Consider the following 25,969-nt stretch of genomic DNA (forward strand, 5'->3'; position numbering starts at 1 on the left):
GACCAGAAACTAACTAGTGGTGGATTCTAGCTGGACCCCACTACTGTAGACTGACTTCCTCCATTTAAAAAGACCAGACACTAACTAGTGATGGATTCTAGCTGGACCCCACTACTGTAGACTGACTTCCTCCATTTTGTGGATTGTGCTTGTCCTTCTGACTGGATACCATCCAAAATGCTCCTTCTCTCTCCTCCCCACTTCTCTCCTCCTCTGTCCAGGTTGCTCCTAGTGGTATGAGTCGTGTTCAGACCATGGCCTGTGGATCCTGCTCCAATGAGAATGCATACAAAGCCATGTTCATCTGGTACAGAGTGAGTACATACAAAGCCCTGTTCATCTGGTACAGAGTGAGTACATACACTGAGTGTACAAAACATTAAGAACACCTGCTCTTTCAGTCAAATGTATTTCTAAAGCTCTTTTTTACATCAGCCGATGTCACAAAGTGTTTATACATGACATAGACTGACCCGGTGTTATACATGACATAGACTGACCAGGTGTTATACATGACATAGACTGACCCGGTGTTATACATGACATAGACTGACCCGGTGTTATACATGACATAGACTGACCCGGTGTTATACATGACATAGACTGACCCGGTGTTATACATGACATAGACTGACCCGGTGTTATACATGACATAGACTGACCCGGTGTTATACATGACATAGACTGACCCGGTGTTATGCATGACATAGACTGACCATGTGTTATACATGACGTAGATTGACCAGGTGTTATACATGACATAGACTGACCAGGTGTTATACATGCCATACATGACATAGACTGACCAGGTGTTATACATGACATAGACTGACCAGGTGTTATACATGACATAGACTGACCCGGTGTTATACATGACATAGACTGACCAGGTGTTGTACATGACATAGACTGACCAGGTGTTATACATGACGTAGATTGACCCGGTGTTATACATGACATAGACTGACCAGGTGTTGTACATGACATAGACTGACCAGGTGTTATACATGACGTAGACTGACCCGGTGTTATACATGACATAGACTGACCCGGTGTTATACATGACATAGACTGACCATGTGTTATACATGACATAGATTGACCAGGTGTTATACATGACATAGACTGACCATGTGTTATACATGACATAGACTGACCATGTGTTATACATGACATAGACTGACCAGGTGTTATACATGACATAGACTGACCAGTTGTTATACATGACATATATGACATAGACTGACCAGTTGTTATACATGACATATATGACATAGACTGACCAGGTGTTATACATGACATATATGACATAGACTGACCAGTTGTTATACATGACATAGACTGACCAGGTGTTATACATGACATAGACTGACCCGGTGTTATACATGACATAGACTGACCCGGTGTTATACATGACATAGACTGACCAGGTGTTATACATGACATAGACTGACCTGGTGTTATACATGACATAGACTGACCTGGTGTTATACATGACATAGACTGACCAGGTGTTATACATGACATAGACTGACCAGGTGTTATACATGACATAGACTGACCAGGTGTTATACATGACATAGACTGACCAGGTGTTATACATGACATAGACTGACCAGGTGTTATACATGACATAGACTGACCAGGTGTTATACATGACAGACTGACCAGGTGTTGTACATGACATAGACTGACCAGGTGTTATACATGACATAGACTGACCAGGTGAATCCAGGTGATCCCTTATTGATGTCACCTGTTAAATCCACTTCAATCAGTGTAGATGAAGGGGAGGAGACGGGTTAAAGAAGGATGTTTAAGCCTTGAAACATGGATTGTGTATGTGTTGCCATTCAGAGAGTGACTGGGCAAGACAAAATATTTGTGCCTTTGAACAGGGTGTGGTAAGTAGGTGGCAGGCGAACCGGTTTGTGTCAAGAACTGCAACGCTGCTGGGTTTTTCACGCTCAACAGTTTCTGTGTGTATCAAGAATGGTCCACCACCCAAAGGACATCCAGCCAACTGGACACCACTGTGGGAAGCATTAGAGTCAACATGGGCCAGGATCCCTGTGGAGTCAACATGGGCCAGGATCCCTGTGGAGTCAACATGGGCCAGGATCCCTGTGGAGTCAACATGGGCCAGGATCCCTGTGGAGTCAACATGGACCAGCATCCCTATGGAGTCAACATGGGCCAGGATCCCTGTGGAGTCAACATGGGCCCGGATCCCTGTGGAGTCAACATGGACCAGCATCCCTATGGAGTCAACATGGGCCAGGATCCCTGTGGAGTCAACATGGGCCAGGATCCCTGTGGAGTCAACATGGGCCAGGATCCCTGTGGAGTCAACATGGGCCAGGATCCCTGTGGAACGCTTTCAACACCTTGTAGAATCCAATGCCCTGATGAATTGAGGCTGTTCTGAGGGCAAAATGGGGGCAACTCAATATTAGGAAGGTGCTCTTAATGTTTTGTACACTCAGTGTATATATTTATATACACAATATCAACTCAATATAAGGAGAATATATATACAATATAGATGAAACACTACCATGTTCAGCTGAGACAATCCACATTATATAGTCAATATATTTACTAAATGTACTGTATACCACTGGACACAATTGAAACATAGTATATTGTCTGTCTTGTCTTTCTTGTCTTTCTTGTCTGTCTTGTCTTGTCTTGTCTCAGAATAAGGAGAGAGGCCACAACATCCCCTCTGATGAAGACGTGAGCTCCTGTATGATCAACCAGGTGGGTGAAATCTGTTTTATTAGTCGTATGTACGGGATACACATGGTACACCTCGTCCAATGAAATGCTTACTGGCAGGTTCCTTCTGGACCATGCAACACCAATATGAACTTTTAAAAGATACGAATAGGAACATAAAGTAAATGTCTCAGTAGAATAAACATTTTAATATCACTATAATACAGGAAGGAACCATTTATAGTCCTGTATTTACATGTATTGGGGAAGGAGGGGATGAGGGGCAGTGTATAAACTGAGCAGTTGTGTGTGTGTGTGTGTGTGTGTGTGTGTGTGTGTGTGTGTGTGTGTGTGTGTGTGTGTGTGTGTGTGTGTGTGTGTGTGTGTGTGTGTGTGTGTGTGTGTGTGTGTGTGTGTGTGTATATATATATATATATCTCAGAGCAGGCCATGACCGGTGTTCCTCTTGACTATTCTTTAGTAGCCACACTAAAAGCACTCTCACGCTCTAATTCTCTCTCTCTCTCTCTCTCTCTCTCTCCCATGTTCTCCCTCTCTGTCTCTCTCCCCCTCCTCTCTCTCATTCTCTCTCTCCTCCCTCATTCTCTCTCTCCTCCCTCAACCCCCCCCTCTCCTCTCTCCCTTGTTCTCTCTCTCCTCCGTACTCTCTCCCTCACCCCCCCCCCCTCTCCTCTCTCCCTTGTTCTCTCTCTCTCAGAGCCCTGGCTGTCCAGACGTCAGCATCCTGTCATTTATGGGTGGATTTCATGGCAGAACGATGGGTCAGTGAGGTTAAATATTTTACACATCTTCTTGTTGAATGAAAGTTAAATAACAGACCTGCCTCATCAGGTGGTGGCATTGCAGTGTATTGGTTGCAAGAAATCGCCATCCACCATGAGACCCACAAAGACCCAAAAGACATGGCTTCTAGTCACCTTACACTCCCAGAAGCTGCTCATAGGAGCTGTTTTATAGACCTAGACACTGAAACCCAAAATGACAGAGTTTGGTGAACATTCTGTCATGCTGGCGGGCGACTTCAATGTGCACCATGGAGACTGGCTGGGTAGCCGAACAACTGTCATGCTGGTTGCCGGGCCGACAGCTTGCAAGCTGCTTAGGCCTACAACAGATTGTGGTTACTCCAACCAGAGGAGATCCTGGACCTCATCATGACTGACCTTCCGGCTGTGTCTACAACACTCGCCAACCTGGGCACCTCGGACCACAACCCTGTCCTAGTAAAGCTTGATCTGCCTGTATACAGAGACAAGCCTTACAAGAGGAAAGTGTGACAATACAACACAGCTAGCTACTGGGGAATGCCAGGCTTTATCACATCCACTGACTGGCAGAAAGTCTTCTCTGAGGAAGATACGGAGAAGATGTATGACTAGATCACTGACATCACCCATGATGCCACGGAGCAATTCATCCCCAGCAGAACTCTCACCAGAAAGCCTGGGGGAAAGTATGGTTTGACGAAAGACTAGGAGAGCAGAACTCTCACCAGAAAGCCTGGGGGAAAGTATGGTTTGACGAAAGACCAGGAGAGCAGAACTCTCACCAGAAAGCCTGGGGGAAAGTATGGTTTGATGAAAGACCAGGAGAGCAGCAAGGACGAAGAAGCGTAGCCTCCCCCCCCCCCCCCCCCCCAACAGCTAAGAAAAAAAGTAGCGCCAACAAGCAGCAGTTTGCCCAAGTCAGACACGTTCAACCAGACTGAGAAGCAAGCTAGAAGGAACCGGAATATCAAACTCACAAATGTACTCACTGATAACACCCTAAGCAGCAAGAGATGGTTGAGGCTTGTCAACTCCCTCTCTGGTAGAGCTGCTAACTCTGATATCCCTGTCATCATACACCACGACGTAACACACATCACTGCATGGGGACAAAGCAGAAGTGTTCTGCGAGGCTTTTGCACAGAAATGCCACCTACAAGATGCAACAGACTCTTGCTCCACGTATGGAGTTTTCCTCTAGCTGCTCTACCGAGACCCATTCAAACCCCAAGGACATCAACAGGCTCCTGAAAAGCCTGAAGCCTGACAAAGACTGACAGCTCCACATAACCCAGATGTGAGCCAGTCGACATGGATTAGAATCCCACTGCCCTTTGACTTCCTCCTTTCTCTTCCCCTACTGTCCTGTCTGTTCCCCTACTGTCCTGTCTGTTCCCCTACTGTCCTGTCTGTTCCCCTACTGTCCTGTCTATTCCCTTACTGTCCTGTCTGTTCCCCTACTGTCCTGTCTGTTCCCTTACTGTCCTGTCTGTTCCCCTACTGTCCTGTCTGTTCCCTTACTGTCCTGTCTGTTCCTCTACTGTCCTGTCTGTTCCCTTACTGTCCTGTCTGTTCCCCTACTGTCCTGTCTGTTCCCTTACTGTCCTGTCTGTTCCGCTACTGTCCTGTCTGTTCCCCTACTGTCCTGTCTGTTCCCCTACTGTCCTGTCTGTTCCTCTACTGTCCTGTCTGTTCCCCTACTGTCCTGTCTGTTCCGCTACTGTCCTGTCTGTTCCGCTACTGTCCTGTCTGTTCCGCTACTGTCCTGTCTGTTCCCCTACTGTCCTGTCTGTTCCCCTACTATCCTGTCTGTTCCCCTACTATCCTGTCTGTTCCCTTACTGTCCTGTCTGTTCCCTTACTGTCCTGTCTGTTCCCTTACTGTCCTGTCTGTTCCCCTACTGTCCTGTCTGTTCCCTTACTGTCCTGTCTGTTCCCCTACTGTCCTGTCTGTTACCCTACTGTCCTGTCTGTTACCCTACTGTCCTGTCTGTTACCCTACTGTCCTGTCTGTTCCCTTACTGTCCTGTCTGTTCCCTTACTGTCCTGTCTGTTCCCTTACTGTCCTGTCTGTTCCCCTACTGTCCTGTCTGTTCCCTTACTGTCCTGTCTGTTCCCCTACTGTCCTGTCTGTTCCCCTACTGTCCTGTCTGTTCCCCTACTGTCCTGTCTGTTCCCCTACTGTCCTGTCTGTTCCCCTACTGTCCTGTCTGTTCCCCTACTGTCCTGTCTGTTCCCCTACTGTCCTGTCTGTTCCCCTACTGTCCTGTCTGTTCCCCTACTGTCCTGTCTGTTCCCCTACTGTCCTGTCTGTTCCTCTACTGTCCTGTCTGTTCCCCTACTGTCCTGTCTGTTCCGCTACTGTCCTGTCTGTTCCCCTACTGTCCTGTCTGTTCCGCTACTGTCCTGTCTGTTCCGCTACTGTCCTGTCTGTTCCCCTACTGTCCTGTCTGTTCCCCTACTGTCCTGTCTGTTCCCCTACTGTCTTGTCTGTTCCCCTACTGTCCTGTCTGTTCCCCTACTGTCCTGTCTGTTCCCTTACTGTCCTGTCTGTTCCCTTACTGTCCTGTCTGTTCCCTTACTGTCCTGTCTGTTCCCTTACTGTCCTGTCTGTTCCCCTACTGTCCTGTCTGTTCCCTTACTGTCCTGTCTGTTCCCCTACTGTCCGGTCTGTTACCCTACTGTCCTGTCTGTTCCCCTACTGTCCTGTCTGTTCCCCTACTGTCCTGTCTGTTACCCTACTGTCCTGTCTGTTCCCTTACTGTCCTGTCTGTTCCCTTACTGTCCTGTCTGTTCCCTTACTGTCCTGTCTGTTCCCTTACTGTCCTGTCTGTTCCCTTACTGTCCTGTCTGTTCCCCTACTGTCCTGTCTGTTCCCTTACTGTCCTGTCTGTTCCCCTACTGTCCTGTCTGTTCCCCTACTGTCCTGTCTGTTCCCCTACTGTCCTGTCTGTTCAATAAAAATACAATAGATTACAAAAGGAGTGGGACTTCCCTATCCTGATCCACCATTCAGAGAACTTCCTGATCCACCATCCTGAGGACTTCCTGATCCACCACCTTGAGGACTTCCTGGTCCACCATCCTGAGGACTTCCCGATCCACCATTCTGAAGACTTCTCGATCCACCATTCTGTGGACTTCCCCGTCCTGATGTTTTTTATATTTTTTTATTTAACCTTTATTTAACTAGACAAGTCAGTTAAGATCCACCATCCTGCTCTCTCGTTTAGTTTTACGGTAGCGTAACAGAATGTAAGCTCGTGAGATCAGGATGCTCCAACGAGGGTAGGACTGCCCCACTCCTTAAAAACAACAACTCACGGTGTCTGATCTGTTTTCAGGTTGCTTGGCAACAACGCACTCTAAGGCCATCCACAAGCTGGATGTGCCGTCATTTGATTGGCCGATCGCTCCCTTCCCTAAACTGAAGTACCCTCTGGAGGAGTTCACACGGGAGAACGCACAGGAAGAGGCCCGCTGCCTGGAGGAGGTGTGTGTGTGTGTGTGTGTGTGTGTGTGTGTGTGTGTGTGTGTGTGTGTGTGTGTGTGTGTGTGTGTGTGTGTGTGTGTGTGTGTGTGTGTGTGTGTGTGTGTGTGTGTGTGTGTGTGTGTGTGTGTGTGTGTGTGTGTTAGGATTGAATATTTTCCTGAGAATCGACCAATTTTCCCGGTATTCCCGTTCAAACTGGAAGTGCTATTTTAAAAGCATATAATACCAGCCCAAAAACACATCTGACATGATTATACTACTGTAAATGGAGGAATAGACACATGATTATACTACTGTAAATGGAGAAATAGACACATGATTATACTACTGTAAATGGAGAAATAGACACATGATTATACTACTGTAAATGGAGGAATAGACACATGATTATACTACTGTAAATGGAGAAATAGACACATGATTATACTACTGTAAATGGAGGAATAGACACATGATTATACTACTGTAAATGGAGCAATAGACACATGATTATACTACTGTAAATGGAGGAATAGACACATGATTATACTACTGTAAATGGAGGAATAGACACATGATTATACTACTGTAAATGGAGAAATAGACACATGATTATACTACTGTAAATGGAGGAATAGACACATGATTATACTACTGTAAATGGAGAAATAGACACATGATTATACTACTGTAAATGGAGAAATAGACACATGATTATCCTACTGTAAATGGAGAAATAGACACATGATTATACTACTGTAAATGGAGGAATAGACACATGATTATACTACTGTAAATGGAGGAATAGACACATGATTATACTACTGTAAATGGAGGAATAGACACATGATTATACTACTGTAAATGGAGAAATAGACACATGATTATACTACTGTAAATGGAGAAATAGACACATGATTATCCTACTGTAAATGGAGAAATAGACACATTGGTTGCAATTGAATCAATCTCAAAGTTCTATCAAAGTCACCACACTATTTGGTTGATAGTTTTTATGTAGGTCTATGAACCACTGACTGGTATAGACTAGTTTTAATGTAGTCCTATGAACCACTGACTGGTATAGACTATTTTAATGTAGGTCTATGAACCACTGACTGGTATAGACTAGTTTTAATGTAGGTCTATGAACCACTGACTGGTATAGACTAGTTTTAATGTAGTCCTATGAACCACTGACTGGTATAGACTAGTTTTAATGTAGGTCTATGAACCACTGGCTGGTATAGACTAGTTTTAATGTGGGTCTATGAACCAGGATCTCTAGTAGCACAGCTAGCTGTGTCTTAGACCACTGAGACAGAGCCTGGACTCTAACCAGGATCTCTAGTAGCACAGCTAGCTGTGTCTTAGACCACTGAGACAGAGCCTGGACTCTAACCCAGGATCTCTAGTAGCACAGCTAGCTGTGTCTTAGACCACTGAGACAGAGCCTGGACTCTAACCAAGATCTCTAGTAGCACAGCTAGCTGTGTCTTAGACCACTGAGACAGAGCCTGGACTCTAACCAGGATCTCTAGTAGCACAGCTAGCTGTGTCTTAGACCACTGAGACAGAGCCTGGACTCGAACCAGGATCTCTAGTAGCACAGCTAGCTGTGTCTTAGACCACTGAGACAGAGCCTGGACTCTAACCAGGATCTCTAGTAGCACAGCTAGCTGTGTCTTAGACCACTGAGACAGAGCCTGGACTCTAACCCAGGATCTCTATTAGCACAGCTAGCTGTGTCTTAGACCACTGAGACAGAGCCTGGACCCTAACCAGGATCTCTAGTAGCACAGCTAGCTGTGTCTTAGACCACTGAGACAGAGCCTGGACTCTAACCAGGATCTCTAGTAGCACAGCTAGCTGTGTCTTAGACCACTGCGCCACAGGAAGGCCCTCCCATTATTTTTCAACATGAAAAACAGACTGTCAGAAACAGAGTAAATATAATTGTAGGTAGGCCTAACTGTAATTGTAGCTGACTGATTCTCAAGACCCAGCCAAACAAATGTAGAAAAGCATTCTACACACAAACATAGGCTATAGGCTCCGTAAAACAACCTGGTGGTCCTACCCCGTAGCAAACTAACAAACTAAATCCTTTGCATAGGCTATAGGCTGTACCGTTGGGGCTCTCAAAAAGTGCACAGTGCACCAATGCTTCCTGGTTTCTGATCTTGGTCACTAATTGGCCACAGACGGGGGTGACCTGGATCGTGTGCATCAAACCGCTGCTGCAGGTATTTTGACCTGTTTGTGTGTGTGTGTGTGTGTGCCCCCCAGGTAGAGGACCTGATAGTCCAGTGGCGTCAGAAGGGCCGGCCGGTGGCTGGGATAGTGATTGTGTGTGTGTGTGTGCCCCCCAGGTAGAGGACCTGATAGTCCAGTGGCGTCAGAAGGGCCGGCCGGTGGCTGGGATAGTGATTGTGTGTGTGTGTGTGCCCCCCAGGTAGAGGACCTGATAGTGCAGTGGCGTCAGAAGGGCCGGCCGGTGGCTGGGATAGTGATTGAACCCATCCAGGCCGAGGGAGGAGACAACCACGCAACACCAGACTTCTTCAAGAAGCTACGGAACATCGCACGCAAGGTTAGGGGGGAGGAGGGGGGAGTCATTAACAAGGTAGAGGAGAGAGAGGGGGGAGAGTCATACACACTGTAGTCTGGAGAGAGAGGGAGGGGGGAGTCATACATACTGTAGTCTGGAGAGAGAGGGAGGGGGGAGTCATACATACTGTAGTCTGGAGAGAGAGGGGGGAGAGTCATACACACTGTAGTCTGGAGAGGGAGGGGGGAGAGTCATACACACTGTAGTCTGGAGAGGGAGGGGGGGAGAGTCATACACACTGTAGTCTGGAGAGGGAGGGGGGGGAGAGTCATACACACTGTAGTCTGGAGAGGGAGGGGGGGGGAGAGTCATACACACTGTAGTCTGGAGAGGGAGGGGGGAGAGTCATACACACTGTAGTCTGGAGAGGGAGGGGGGGGGAGAGTCATACACACTGTAGTCTGGAGAGGGAGGGGGGAGAGTCATACACACTGTAGTCTGGAGAGGGAGGGGGGGGGGAGAGTCATACACACTGTAGTCTGGAGAGAGAGGGGGGAGAGTCATACACACTGTAGTCTGGAGAGGGAGGGGGGAGAGTCATACACACTGTAGTCTGGAGAGGGAGGGGGGGGGGAGAGTCATACACACTGTAGTCTGGAGAGGGAGGGGGGAGAGTCATACACACTGTAGTCTGGAGAGGGAGGGGGGAGAGTCATACACACTGTAGTCTGGAGAGGGAGGGGGGGGGAGAGTCATACACACTGTAGTCTGGAGAGAGAGGGGGGAGAGTCATACACAATGTAGTCTGGAGAGAGAGGGAGGGGGGAGAGTCATACACACTGTAGTCTGGAGAGAGAGGGAGGGGGGAGAGTCATACACACTGTAGTCTGGAGAGAGAGGGAGGGGGGGAGAGTCATACACACTGTAGTCTGGAGAGAGAGGGAGGGGGGAGTCATACACACTGTAGTCTGGAGAGGGGGGGGGGGGGTCATACACACTGTAGTCTGGAGAGGGAGGGGGGAGAGTCATACACACTGTAGTCTGGAGAGGGAGGGGGGGGAGTCATACACACTGTAGTCTGGAGAGGGGGGGGGAGTCATACACACTGTAGTCTGGAGAGGGAGGGGGGGGGGAGCCATACACAATGTAGTCTGGAGAGGGAGGGGGGGGGGAGTCATACACAATGTAGTCTGGAGAGGGGGGGGGGAGAGTCATACACACTGTAGTCTGGAGAGGGAGGGGGGGGAGAGCCATACACAATGTAGTCTGGAGAGGGAGGGGGGGGGGGAGTCATACACAATGTAGTCTGGAGAGGGGGGGGGGAGAGTCATACACACTGTAGTCTGGAGAGGGGGGGGGGAGAGTCATACACAATGTAGTCTGGAGAGGGAGGGGGGGGGGGGAGTCATACACAATGTAGTCTGGAGAGAGAGGAGGGGGGGGGGAGTCATACACACTGTAGTCTGGAGAGAGAGGGAGGGGGGGGAGTCATACACAATGTAGTCTGGAGAGGGAGGGGGGAGTCATACACAATGTAGTCTGGAGAGAGAGGGAGGGGGGAGTCATACACACTGTAGTCTGGAGAGGGAGGGGGGGAGTCATACACAATGTAGTCTGGAGAGAGAGGGAGGGGGGGGGAGTCATACACAATGTAGTCTGGAGAGGGAGGGGGGAGTCATACACACTGTAGTCTGGAGAGAGAGGGAGGGGGGGGAGTCATACACAATGTAGTCTGGAGAGGAGGGAGGGGGGAGTCATACACACTGTAGTCTGGAGAGAGAGGGAGGGGGGAGTCATACACAATGTAGTCTGGAGAGAGAGGGAGGGGGGAGTCATACACACTGTAGTCTGGAGAGAGGGAGGGGGGAGTCATACACACTGTAGTCTGGAGAGAGAGGGAGGGGGGAGTCATACACACTGTAGTCTGGAGAGAGGGAGGGGGGAGTCATACACACTGTAGTCTGGAGAGAGGGAGGGGGGAGTCATACACACTGTAGTCTGGAGAGAGAGGGAGGGGGGAGTCATACACACTGTAGTCTGGAGAGAGAGGGGGGGGGGAGTCATACACACTGTAGTCTGGAGAGAGAGGGGGGGGGGAGTCATACACACTGTAGTCTGGAGAGAGAGGGAGGGGGGAGTCATACACACTGTAGTCTGGAGAGAGAGGGAGGGGGGGAGTCATACACACTGTAGTCTGGAGAGGGAGGGGGGGGGGAGTCATACACACTGTAGTCTGGAGAGAGAGGGGGGGGGGAGTCATACACACTGTAGTCTGGAGAGAGAGGGAGGGGGGAGTCATACACACTGTAGTCTGGAGAGGGGAGGGGGGAGTCATACACACTGTAGTCTGGAGAGAGAGGGAGGGGGGGAGTCATACACACTGTAGTCTGGAGAGGGAGGGGGGGAGTCATACACACTGTAGTCTGGAGAGAGAGGGAGGGGGGGAGTCATACACACTGTAGTCTGGAGAGAGGGAGGGGGGGAGTCATACACACTGTAGTCTGGAGAGAGAGGGAGGGGGGAGTCATACACACTGTAGTCTGGAGAGAGAGGGGGGGGGGAGTCATACACACTGTAGTCTGGAGAGAGAGGGGGGGGGGAGTCATACACACTGTAGTCTGGAGAGAGAGGGAGGGGGGAGTCATACACACTGTAGTCTGGAGAGAGAGGGAGGGGGGAGTCATACACACTGTAGTCTGGAGAGAGAGGGGGGGGGGGAGTCATACACACTGTAGTCTGGAGAGAGAGGGAGGGGGGAGTCATACACACTGTAGTCTGGAGAGAGAGGGAGGGGGGGAGTCATACACACTGTAGTCTGGAGAGGGAGGGGGGAGTCATACACACTGTAGTCTGGAGAGAGAGGGAGGGGGGGAGTCATACACACTGTAGTCTGGAGAGGGAGGGGGGGGGGAGTCATACACACTGTAGTCTGGAGAGAGAGGGGGGGGGAGTCATACACACTGTAGTCTGGAGAGAGAGGGAGGGGGGAGTCATACACACTGTAGTCTGGAGAGGGAGGGGGAGTCATACACACTGTAGTCTGGAGAGAGAGGGAGGGGGGGAGTCATACACACTGTAGTCTGGAGAGGGAGGGGGGAGTCATACACACTGTAGTCTGGAGAGAGAGGGAGGGGGGGAGTCATACACACTGTAGTCTGGAGAGGGAGGGGGGAGTCATACACACTGTAGTCTGGAGAGAGAGGGAGGGGGGAGTCATACACACTGTAGTCTGGAGAGAGAGGAGGGGGGGAGAGTCATACACACTGTAGTCTGGAGAGGGAGGGGGAGTCATACACACTGTAGTCTGGAGAGAGAGGAGGGGGGGGAGAGTCATACACACTGTAGTCTGGAGAGAGAGGGAGGTGGGGAGAGTCATACACAATGTAGTCTGGAGAGGGAGGGGGGGAGAGTCATACACACTGTAGTCTGGAGAGAGAGGAGGGGGGGAGGGGGGGGGTCATACACAATGTTGGCTGGAGAGGGAGGTGGGGAGAGTCATACACACTGTAGTCTGGAGAGAGAGGGAGGGAGGGGGGAGTCATACACACTGTAGTCTGGAGAGGGAGGGGGGGATGAGAGTCATACACAAGGTAGACTGGAGAGGGGGGGGATGAGAGTCATACACAAGGTAGACTGGAGAGGGAGGGAGGGGATGAGAGTCATACACAAGGTAGACTGGAGAGGGGGGGGATGAGAGTCATACACAAGGTAGACTGGAGAGGGGGGGGATGAGAGTCATACACAAGGTAGACTGGAGAGGGGGGGAGGGGATGAGAGTCATACACAAGGTAGACTGGAGAGGGAGGGGATGAGAGTCATTAACAAGGTAGACTGGAGAGGGAGGGATGAGAGTCATTAACAAGGTAGACTGGAGAGGGAGGGAGGGGATGAGAGTCATTAACAAGGTAGTCTGGAGAGAAAGGGGATGAGAGTCATACACAAGGTAGACTGGAGAGGGAGGGAGGGGGATGAGAGTCATTAACAAGGTAGACTGGAGAGGGAGGGAGGGGAGTAGGGAGGGAGGGGAGTGTGGAGGGGGGAGAGTCATTAACAAGGTAGTCTGGAGAGGGAGGGGATGAGAGTCATACAAGGTAGACTGGAGAGGGAGGGGATGAGAGTCATTAACAAGGTAGACTGGAGAGGGAGGGGATGAGAGTCATACACAAGGTAGACTGGAGAGGGAGGGAGGAGAGTCATTAACAAGGTAGACTGGAGAGGGAGGGAGGAGAGTCATTAACAAGGTAGACTGGAGAGGGAGGGAGGAGAGTCATTAACAAGGTAGACTGGAGAGGGAGGGAGGAGAGTCATACACAAGGTAGACTGGAGAGGGAGGGATGAGAGTCATACACAAGGTAGACTGGAGAGGGAGGAAGAGGATGAGAGTCATTAACAAGGTAGACTGGAGAGGGAGGAAGGGGATGAGAGTCATTAACAAGGTAGGGCTGGGCAATATGGCCAAAATCTCATATCCCGATATAGGTCATTTCATATCCTGATAACGATACATATCACGATTGTCACGTTCCTGACCTGTTTTCCTTTGTTTTGTATTCATTTTAGTTGGTCAGGGCGTGAGTTGGGTGGGTTTGTCTATGTTTTGTATTTCTATGTGGGGTTTTGTGTTCGGCCTGGTATGATTCTCAATTAGAGACAGGTGTGTATTGTTTGTCTCTAATTGAGAGTCATACAAAGGCAGCCAGGGTTTCACTGGTGTTTTGTGGGTGTTTGTTCCTGTGTCCTCACAGGACAGTTGAAGGTTAGTCACGTTTGTTGTTTTGTAGTTTGTAGTGTCTTGTTTGCTGTGGGTTCATTAAAAGATGGCTTATTTCCCTCAATCCGCATCTTGGTCCTATCCATGCTCCTCCTCGTTAAAGGGGGAGAACAACATTGACAGCCTTTACAGAAACACCCACCACAACAGGACCAAGCGGATTGAGGAGAGAGAACAAGAACTAAAGCAATGGAGAGAAGAGGAATGGAGTTGGGAGCAAATTTTCAATGGAGAAGGACCCTGGGCTAAGGTTGGTGTGAATCGCCGCTCTCGGGAGGAGAGGAAGGCAGCCACAGCCCAGGAGCGCAGGTATGAGGGTACGCGGCTAGCACGGAAGCCCGAGAGGCTCACCCAAAAATTTCTTGGGGGGGGGCTAAAGGGGAGTGTGGCGAAGCCGGGTTGGATACCTGAGCCAACTCCCCGGGCTTGCCGTGGAGTAAGAGGGCGTCGTACTGGTCAGACACCGTGTTATGCGGTGAAGCGCACGGTGTCCCCAGTACGCGTGCTTAGCCCAGTGCGGGCTATTCCACCTTGCCGCACTGGGAGGGCTAGGTTGGGCATCGAGCCGGATGCCATGAAGCCGGCCCAACGTATCTGGCCTCCAGTACGTCTCCTCGGGCCGGCGTACATGGCACCAGCCTTACAGGTGGTGTCCCCGGTTCGCCTGCATAGCTCAGTGCGGGCTATTCCACCTCGCCGCACTGGCAGGGCTACGGGGTCCATTCAACCTGGTAAGGTTGGGGAGGCTCGGTGCTCAAGAGCACGTGTCCTCCTTCACGGTCCGGTATATCCGGCGCCACCTTCCCACCCCAGCTCAGTACCACCAGTGCCTACACCACGCACCAGGCTTCCAGTGCATCTCCAGAGCCCTGTTCCTCTTCCACGTACTCTCCCTATGGTGCGTGTCTCCAGCCCGGTGCCTCCAGTTCCGGCACCACGCACCAAGCCTCCTGTGCATCTCCAGAGCCCTGGACGCACTGTTCCTTCTCCCCGCACTCGCCCTGAGGTGCGTGCCCTCAGCCCGGTACCTCCAGTTCCGGTACCACGCACCAGGCCTAGAGTGCGCCACGAGAGTCCAGTGTGCCCTGTTCCTGTTCCCCGCACTCGCCCTGAGGTGCGTGCCCTCAGCCCGGTACCTCCAGTTCCGGTACCACGCACCAGGCCTATAGTGCGTCTCAGCCGGCCAGAGTCTGCCGTCTGCCCAGCGGTGCCTGAACGGCCCGTCTGCCCAGCTCCGTCTGAGCCATCTGTCTGCCCAGCGCCGTCTGAGCCATCTGTCTGCCCAGCGCCGTCTGAGCCATCTGTCTGCCCAGCGCCGTCTGAGCCATCTGTCTGCCCAGCGCCGTCTGAGCCATCTGTCTGCCCAGCGCCGTCTGAGCCATCTGTCTGCCCAGCGCCGTCTGAGCCATCTGTCTGCCCAGCGCCGTCTGAGCCATCTGTCTGCCCAGCGCCATCTGAGTCAGCCGTCTGCCACGAGCCATTAGAGCCGCCCGTCTGTCCCGAGCCAGTAGAGCCGTCCGTCAGTCAGGAGCCGCTAGAGCCGTCCGTCAGTCAGGAGCCGCCAGAGACGCCCGCCAGTCAGGAGCTGCCAGAGACGCCCGCCAGTCAGGAGCTGCCAGAGACGCCCGCCAGTCAGGAGCTGCCAGAGACGCCCGCCAGTCAGGAGCTGCCAGAGACGCCCGCCAGTCAGGAGCTGCCAGAGACGCCCGCCAGTCAGGAGCTGCCAGAGACGCCCGTCAGTCAGGAGCTGCCCGACAGTCCGGAGCTGCCGTACAGTCCGGAGCTGCCGTACAGTCCGGAGCTGCCCTACAGTCCGGAGCTGCCGTACAGTTCGGAGCTGCCCTACAGTCCGGAGCTGCCCTACAGTCCGGAGCTGCCACTCAGCCCGGACCTGCCGGAGTCCCTCAGCCAGGACCTGCTGGAGTCCCTCAGCCAGGACCTGCTGCCCCTTATCCCGGTGTTGCCCCTTATCCCGGTGTTGCCCCTTGTCCCGGTGCTGCCCCTTGTCCCGGTGCTGCCCCTTGTCCCGGTGCTGCCCCTTGTCCCGGTGCTGCCCCTTGTCCCGGTGCTGCCCCTTGTCCCGGTGCTGCCCCTTGTCCCGGTGCTGCCCCTTGTCCCGGTGCTGCCCCTTGTCCCGGTGCTGCCCCTTGTCCCGGTGCTGCCCCTTGTCCCGGTGCTGCCCCTTGTCCCGGTGCTGCCCCTTGTCCCGGTGCTGCCCCTTATCCCGGTGCTGCCCCTTCATTTAGGTGGGGTTAGTGGGAGGGTGGTCATTGGGAGGGGGATAAAGAAGCGGGGATTGATTATGGTGGGGTGGGGACCTCGTCCACCGCCAGAGCCGCCACCGTGGACAGACGCCCACCCAGACCCTCCCCTAGACTTTGTGCTGGTGCGCCCGGAGTTCGCACCTTAAGGGGGGGGTTCTGTCACGTTCCTGACCTGTTTTCCTTTGTTTTGTATTCATTTTAGTTGGTCAGGGCGTGAGTTGGGTGGGTTTGTCTATGTTTTGTATTTCTATGTGGGGTTTTGTGTTTGGCCTGGTATGATTCTCAATTAGAGACAGGTGTGTATTGTTTGTCTCTAATTGAGAGTCATACAAAGGCAGCCAGGGTTTCACTGGTGTTTTGTGGGTGTTTGTTCCTGTGTCCTCACAGGACAGTTGAAGGTTAGTCACGTTTGTTGTTTTGTAGTTTGTAGTGTCTTGTTTTGCTGTTTGTTCATTAAAAGATGGCTTATTTCCCTCAATCCGCATCTTGGTCCTATCCATGCTCCTCCTCGTTAAAGGGGGAGAACAACATTGACTGCCTTTACAACGATATAGCACATTTTCTGTAAATTCAATGAATAAATATTTTATATAAAATGATCACATGTAAAGACCTATTTCTTATTACATTTTTAATTAAACTCAACAAATAAAAGGTACTTACTCACATTTGATTATTTCTCCTTTTATTTAGAATTTTAATTTAATTTTCAATTAAGCATTTTAACAAAATATTAAATATTAATGTATAAAATGTAAATAGAAAACACTTCAACTATTGTTGCAAACAAAATAAATATAGGCCTAAAATATATATATGGGGGCTTGCCTGTTTGGCATGTTATTTTTGCCATTAATTCGTGTCACGTATCAATGTGCATTTGGTACCTTGGGTCGAGTGTTGGCACCAACTCACCCGTTACTCGACCGTGTAAATTGGGGCCGTGTCTTTGCAGATGTAAGTTGTAACGGCAGCTGTTATCTCCTTCCATCTTCGTGATTCTTTGCCATATGGTGTGCCGCGGGCAAACGCCTCTTCAACGTCTGAGTCAGGGTTTAGTTTTGAGCACTTGACTGTACTTCTTTGGGTCTCGTCCGTAGACTCTCTCCGTACTGTTTCACATGATTCTTGCGCAGGTGGTAAAGGAGGTTAGTGGTGTTTGAGTCTGTTGTCGGGACCGGCCTGCAGAATATTTAGCAGTGGACGGTTTTCTGGTCCATGTCAGACTTTTCATACCCAAACCAAGTCCATGCGACCGAAGTAGCCCCTCTTTTAGGTACGAGCTCCGTGTCTCTGTACTCTGTGTCACGTTTACTCTCTTCCATGTTTGTTTGTGTTGCAAATGTCCTTCCACAACGCAAAGCGTCGTCCAATTGACTACAAATATTGCCATAAAGAGTGTGATTTGCGACACAATGAAATAAACGATAGAGCATAATATAAAACTATCGACGTTTTTCTATCGTCACACGATATATATTGTCAAATCGCCCAGCCCTAACACATGGTATATATCGTCCAGCCCTAACACATGGTATATATCGTCCAGCCCTAACACATGGTATATATCGTCCAGCCCTAACACATGGTATATATCGTCCAGCCCTAACACATGGTATATATCGTCCAGCCCTAACACATGGTATATATCGTCCAGCCCTAACACATGGTATATATCGTCCAGCCCTAACACATGGTATATATCGTCCAGCCCTAACACATGGTATATATCGTCCAGCCCTAACACATGGTATATATCGTCCAGCCCTAACACATGGTAGTCTGGGGTGACACTGAAATATCCATCCATCCATCATGAAAGGAACAAAACATCCTCCCCTCCTCCCCCCTCCTCCCCCCTCCTCCCCTCCTCCCCTCCTCCCCTCCTCCCCTCCTCCCCCCTCCTCCCCTCCTCCCTCTCTCAGCATGGCAGTGCGTTCCATGTGGATGAGGTGCAGACAGGTGGAGGAGCTACCGGGAAGTTCTGGGCTCATGAACACTGGGGGATGGACGACCCTGCTGACATCGTCTCCTTCAGCAAGAAGATGCTCACTGGAGGTTTCTACCATAAAGACGAGCTGCAGGCAGACAAGGTAACACACACACACACACACACACAGGACACACACACACACAGGACACACACACAGGACACACACACACACAGGACACACACACAGGACACACACACACACACACACAGGACACACACACAGGACACACACACACACACACACACACGCAGGCATATAAGGTACATACAGGACACACACACACACGCAGGCATATACGGTACACACAGGACACACACACACACACACACACAGGACACACAAACAGGACACACACACACACACACACAGGACACACACACAGGACACACACACACACACACACACACACACACGCAGGCATATAAGGTACAGACAGGACACACACATGCACACACACACACGCACACACACACTTTGTTTATGTGTACAATGTATAACCGTATTGTGGCTGTGTGTGTTTTCTTTCCCAGGCCTACCGTATCTTTAACACGTGGATGGGTGACCCGTCTAAGAACCTGTTCCTGGCTGAGGTTCTGAACGTGATCCGCCGAGAGAACCTTCTGGAAGAGGTGACCCGCTCTGGGAAGACTCTGCTACAGGGACTCTACCAACTACAGGTACCAGAGACTCTACCAACTACAGGCACTAGAGACAGAGACTCTACCAACTACAGGTACTAGAGACAGAGACTCTACCAACAACAGGTACCAGAGACTCTACCAACTACAGGTACTAGAGACAGAGACTCTACCAACTACAGGTACCAGAGACTCTACCAACTACAGGTACCAGAGACTCTACCAACTACAGGGACTAGAGACTCTACCAACTACAGGTACCAGAGACAGAGACTCTACCAACTACAGGTACCAGAGACTCTACCAACTACAGGTACCAGAGACTCTACCAACTACAGGGACTAGAGACAGAGACTCTACCAACTACAGGTACCAGAGACTCTACCAACTACAGGGACTAGAGACTCTACCAACTACAGGTACCAGAGACTCTACCAACTACAGGTACCAGAGACTCTACCAACTACAGGGACTAGAGACAGAGACTCTACCAACTACAGGTACCAGAGACTCTACCAACTACAGGGACTAGAGACTCTACCAACTACAGGTACCAGAGACTCTACCAACTACAGGTACCAGAGACTCTACCAACTACAGGTACCAGAGACTCTACCAACTACAGGTACCAGAGACTCTACCAACTACAGGTACCAGAGACTCTACCAACTACAGGTACCAGAGACTCTACCAACTACAGGTACCAGAGACTCTACCAACTACAGGGACTAGAGACAGAGACTCTACCAACTACAGGTACTAGAGACAGAGACTCTACCAACTCCAGGTACCAGAGACTCTACCAACTCCAGGTACCAGAGACTCTACCAACTCCAGGTACCAGAGACTCTACCAACTACAGGGACTAGAGACTCTACCAACTACAGGGACTAGAGACTCTACCAACTACAGGGACCAGAGACTCTACCAACTACAGGGACTAGAGACTCTACCAACTACAGGTACTAGAGACTCTACCAACTACAGGTACCAGAGACTCTACCAACTACAGGTACCAGAGACTCTACCAACTACAGGTACCAGAGACTCTACCAACTACAGGTACCAGAGACTACCAACTACAGGCACTAGAGACAGAGACTCTACCAACTACAGGTACTAGAGACAGAGACTCTACCAACTACAGGCACTAGAGACTCTACCAACTACAGGTACCAGAGACTCTACCAACTACAGGTACTAGAGACAGAGACTCTACCAACAACAGGTACTAGAGACAGAGACTCTACCAACAACAGGTACTAGAGACAGAGACTCTACCAACTACAGGTACCAGAGTCTCTACCAACTACAGGTACCAGAGACTCTAACAACTACAGGCACTAGAGACTCTACCAACTACAGGTACCAGAGTCTCTACCAATTACAGGTACTAGAGACTCTACCAACTACAGGTACCAGAGACTCTACCAACTACAGGGACTAGAGACTCTACCAACTACAGGGACTAGAGACTCTACCAACTACAGGGACCAGAGACTCTACCAACTACAGGGACTAGAGACTCTACCAACTACAGGTACTAGAGACTCTACCAACTACAGGTACCAGAGACTCTACCAACTACAGGTACCAGAGACTCTACCAACTACAGGTACCAGAGACTCTACCAACTACAGGTACCAGAGACTACCAACTACAGGCACTAGAGACAGAGACTCTACCAACTACAGGTACTAGAGACAGAGACTCTACCAACTACAGGCACTAGAGACTCTACCAACTACAGGTACCAGAGACTCTACCAACTACAGGTACTAGAGACAGAGACTCTACCAACAACAGGTACTAGAGACAGAGACTCTACCAACAACAGGTACTAGAGACAGAGACTCTACCAACTACAGGTACCAGAGTCTCTACCAACTACAGGTACCAGAGACTCTAACAACTACAGGCACTAGAGACTCTACCAACTACAGGTACCAGAGTCTCTACCAATTACAGGTACTAGAGACTCTACCAACTACAGGTACCAGAGACTCTACCAACTACAGGGACTAGAGACAGAGACTCTACCAACTACAGGTACTAGAGACAGAGACTCTACCAACTCCAGGTACCAGAGACTCTACCAACTCCAGGTACCAGAGACTCTACCAACTCCAGGTACCAGAGACTCTACCAACTACAGGGACTAGAGACTCTACCAACTACAGGGACTAGAGACTCTACCAACTACAGGGACCAGAGACTCTACCAACTACAGGGACTAGAGACTCTACCAACTACAGGTACTAGAGACTCTACCAACTACAGGTACCAGAGACTCTACCAACTACAGGTACCAGAGACTCTACCAACTACAGGTACCAGAGACTCTACCAACTACAGGTACCAGAGACTACCAACTACAGGCACTAGAGACAGAGACTCTACCAACTACAGGTACTAGAGACAGAGACTCTACCAACTACAGGCACTAGAGACTCTACCAACTACAGGTACCAGAGACTCTACCAACTACAGGTACTAGAGACAGAGACTCTACCAACAACAGGTACTAGAGACAGAGACTCTACCAACAACAGGTACTAGAGACAGAGACTCTACCAACTACAGGTACCAGAGTCTCTACCAACTACAGGTACCAGAGACTCTAACAACTACAGGCACTAGAGACTCTACCAACTACAGGTACCAGAGTCTCTACCAATTACAGGTACTAGAGACTCTACCAACTACAGGTACCAGAGACTCTACCAACTACAGGGACTAGAGACTCTACCAACTACAGGGACTAGAGACTCTACCAACTACAGGGACCAGAGACTCTACCAACTACAGGGACTAGAGACTCTACCAACTACAGGTACTAGAGACTCTACCAACTACAGGTACCAGAGACTCTACCAACTACAGGTACCAGAGACTCTACCAACTACAGGTACCAGAGACTCTACCAACTACAGGTACCAGAGACTACCAACTACAGGCACTAGAGACAGAGACTCTACCAACTACAGGTACTAGAGACAGAGACTCTACCAACTACAGGCACTAGAGACTCTACCAACTACAGGTACCAGAGACTCTACCAACTACAGGTACTAGAGACAGAGACTCTACCAACAACAGGTACTAGAGACAGAGACTCTACCAACAACAGGTACTAGAGACAGAGACTCTACCAACTACAGGTACCAGAGTCTCTACCAACTACAGGTACCAGAGACTCTAACAACTACAGGCACTAGAGACTCTACCAACTACAGGTACCAGAGTCTCTACCAATTACAGGTACTAGAGACTCTACCAACTACAGGTACCAGAGACTCTACCAACTACAGGTACTAGAGACAGAGACTCTACCAACTACAGGTACTAGAGACAGAGACTCTACCAACTACAGGTACCAGAGACTCTACCAACTACAGGTACCAGAGACTCTACCAACTACAGGTACTAGAGACAGAGACTCTACCAACTACAGGTACTAGAGACAGAGACTCTACCAACTACAGGTACCAGAGACAGAGACTCTACCAACTACAGGTACCAGAGACTCTACCAACTACAGGTACCAGAGACTCTACCAACTACAGGTACTAGAGACAGAGACTCTACCAACTACAGGTACCAGAGACTCTACCAACTACAGGTACCAGAGACAGAGACTCTACCAACTACAGGTACCAGAGACAGAGACTCTACCAACTACAGGTACTAGAGACAGAGACTCTACCAACTACAGGTACCAGAGACTCTACCAACTACAGGTACCAGAGACTCTACCAACTACAGGTACCAGAGACAGAGACTCTACCAACTACAGGTACCAGAGACGTTGTGTGTGCATGCTAACGTCTGTACCTCTCCTTCAGGACCAGTACCCTAACCTGTTGAGCAGTGCTCGGGGACAGGGGACATTCTGTGCCATTGACATCCGTGATGACGCCACACGCAACAGCATCATCCTCAGAGCCCGGGACAAGGGTAAGACACACTATTCACACACAACCCCCCCACACACACACCCACAGATGGATGGACAGACAGACAGACGGATGGCTGGGTGGATAGAGACACTCCCGTGTACAAACACACAACCCACACACACACATGTGGATGGACAGACAGACAGAAACACCTGCGTACACACTCCACGCTGGTGATCTTCTGTGTAACCTCTATCTTCTCTGTCTCTCAGGTGTTCTGCTGGGTGGCTGTGGAGATCGGTCCATCCGGTTCCGTCCTGCTCTGGTGTTTAAAGAGTACCATGTTCACATGTTCCTGAACGTGTTCAGCGACGTCCTGGCAGAACACAACTAGAACCCTGCCCCGGTCCCGTCCACACTGGACTGGGCCAAACCAACATAGGCCAAGACCAACTGGGGATGCGGTGTAGGGGAGAGGAAGCACAAGAGTCTTAACCTATAACAGAGGTTCACACAGTAACGCGTACACTTAAAGGGATGCTACGGGATTTTGGCAATGAAGCCCTTTTTCTCCTTCCCCAGAGTCAGATGATACTCGTGGATACCATTTTTATGTATCTGTGTGCTGTTCGAAGGAAGTTGCTAACTAGCGCAATTGCTAACTAGCGCTAGCGCAATTGCTAACTAGCATTAGCACAATGACTGGAAACATTGGCTCGTGAAACTACCTCTAACTTCCTTCAACCTGGAGACACAGAGACATAAAAATGGTATCTACGAGTTCATCTGACTCTGGGGAAGTGGATAAAGGGCCTCACTGCCACAATCCCGAAGTCTCCCTTTAACACATACTCAAACACACACCATACACACACACACACACACACTTGAATTTGTCCCATTGCTAATGTGGCAGTCCTAGCATTCCTCATGTCACAGTAATGTCCTAATGATACGCCTGCAAAAGGCACAAGCACAAAACATAGTCTTATTTTGGTCATATCACACAAACCCTCCAACTCCCTAACAGATGAAGGCACAGCCAGATGTTTTAGAACAAACACACCTGACAGGAGTGGTTAGCAGCAAGCTAACCCAAACGAGGTTGTAATGATACAAAATGGCCGCCGCACGCCGACTCTTTAGCCCCTGACCTTGAGATGATGTCCTAGTTTGGGTTCTGTGGGTCCTCTGTATGTCCTAGTTTGGGTTCTGTGGGGTCCTCTGAGTGTCCTAGTTTGGGTTCTGTGGGGTCCTCTGGGTGTCCTAGTTTGGGTTCTGTGGGGTCCTCTGAGTGTCCTAGTTTGGGTTCTGTGGGGTCCTCTGTGTGTCCTAGTTTGGGTTCTGTGGGGTCCTCTGGGTGTCCTAGTTTGGGTTCTGTGGGGTCCTCTGGGTGTCCTAGTTTGGGTTCTGTGGGGTCCTCTGAGTGTCCTAGCTCTTTTTAACAGAACAATTAGGTTTCCTTTTGACTTGGGTTCTCAACCCCAGACGTTGGGATTTTGTGAAGGAGAATATTATATTAGATGATGTAGTGTTTCTGCATGTTGTTGTTCCTGAACTTCCTTTGGGTTGAAGGAATTGAGAACTGGGTTCCAGACTCACTGTACGTCAGGGCTAACAGTCTATTTTAAACCCCCACTTATTAACACATAACCATACTTACCTACAGATATACCCATGTTTAAAATTGAAGGCAGGTTTTTGCAGTCAGGACCGCTAAATAAAAAGCTGTATTATATTTGTTGACTTGTTTGGGACGTAGTCCTATTAGAGTGCATCTTGCCATATTCATCTGGTTTCCTCGTGAAACTACCGGACTCCTTATTGATGTACAGCACAAGGTGTCTACGTTGTTCTCAATGCCTGCTGTAGTTGTTGTTTTAAACGTTGTGGACAGGTTGAAATAGCAGCAGTAACACCAAGGAGACGGCTTCAGCATTAACCACTGTAGAAGCTTTATAATATGGCCATGGCGACGGTGATGACGATTACAGTGATGATGATACCTGTCTTGTTAACCAGCCCAATCATTATTGTATAGAGAGCTGATTTCCTGTTAACCCTTAACAATAGTAGAAGCATTGCTATGTTTTGTTTACATTGTTCTGTGAGGTTAAAGGTTATTGCAGATCTCTAATTATTGTTGTCTATGAAGCACCCTCTATGTATCCTAAAATAAAACCAGAATCACATTGTAATGAATTCCTCTGGAGTTTGTGTGTTCCTTATCATATGGTTCTGTTTGCCTTGTCTACAACAGTGGAGAGGGGTGTGTGGTTCTGTTTGCCTTGTCTACAACAGTGGAGAGGGGTGTAAGTGTGTGTTGTGTTGGTTCCTGACAGAGCCTTTCAACCAAACACAACATGTATTTAACAGCCCATCATTCTTTCATAGGACAACAAAAAGTAAACATCTTTAATGTGTTTTAAAACACCAGCTTTATTTGTCTTTACCCGAACCAGGAACGTCCCATATAGAGGAACTGAGTTCAAACAGAAGCAGGGTTGTTGCGTCAACAATGTGACATAAATAAACATTCTACAAACGTCATTATTTACAATCGTCAGTTAATAACAATAAGATCCAAGCTTTCCTAATGAAACGTTTTTACCTGACACAGGGACACTGAGGATTCATACCAAACCCAAAACCCTGGATAGATGGGCTCAGTGAATGTGGAGGTGAATGTGTACAGGTGGGTCAGTGTGTCAGAGGAGGCTCTATAGAAGGACAGAGTGCCCGGCCGGCCAGTCCAGATACACTCCTACTCTGTGTGAGCTGGAGAAGGGGACAGGTATGTCCGTTTCCTTATTATTGAGCCAGGCAGTGTAGCTGTCGCTAGAACTCCATAGACTCCAGGACTTGTTATTGA

General features: G+C 49.7%; 1 protein-coding gene across 2 annotated transcripts in view; it reads left to right on the forward strand.

The window, feature by feature from the left end:
• The window catches only part of LOC129844756 (4-aminobutyrate aminotransferase, mitochondrial-like), a 65,003-nt gene extending 39,704 nt beyond the window's left edge, over positions 1-25,299 (forward strand). For both annotated transcript variants that reach the window (XM_055912848.1, XM_055912849.1), the window contains exons 8-16: positions 222-314; positions 2,701-2,763; positions 3,440-3,503; positions 6,853-7,001; positions 9,436-9,573; positions 18,492-18,659; positions 19,091-19,237; positions 23,044-23,155; positions 23,370-25,299. In XM_055912848.1, coding sequence (XP_055768823.1) covers positions 222-314; positions 2,701-2,763; positions 3,440-3,503; positions 6,853-7,001; positions 9,436-9,573; positions 18,492-18,659; positions 19,091-19,237; positions 23,044-23,155; positions 23,370-23,491 — 1,056 coding nt within the window. In that variant the 3' untranslated portion in view covers positions 23,492-25,299. The remainder of the gene's footprint in view (positions 1-221; positions 315-2,700; positions 2,764-3,439; positions 3,504-6,852; positions 7,002-9,435; positions 9,574-18,491; positions 18,660-19,090; positions 19,238-23,043; positions 23,156-23,369) is intronic.
• Positions 25,300-25,969: the final 670 nt, after the last annotated feature.

The sequence above is a fragment of the Salvelinus fontinalis genome, unplaced genomic scaffold, assembly GCF_029448725.1.
Source record: "Salvelinus fontinalis isolate EN_2023a unplaced genomic scaffold, ASM2944872v1 scaffold_0223, whole genome shotgun sequence".
Taxonomy (NCBI): Eukaryota; Metazoa; Chordata; class Actinopteri; order Salmoniformes; family Salmonidae; genus Salvelinus; species Salvelinus fontinalis.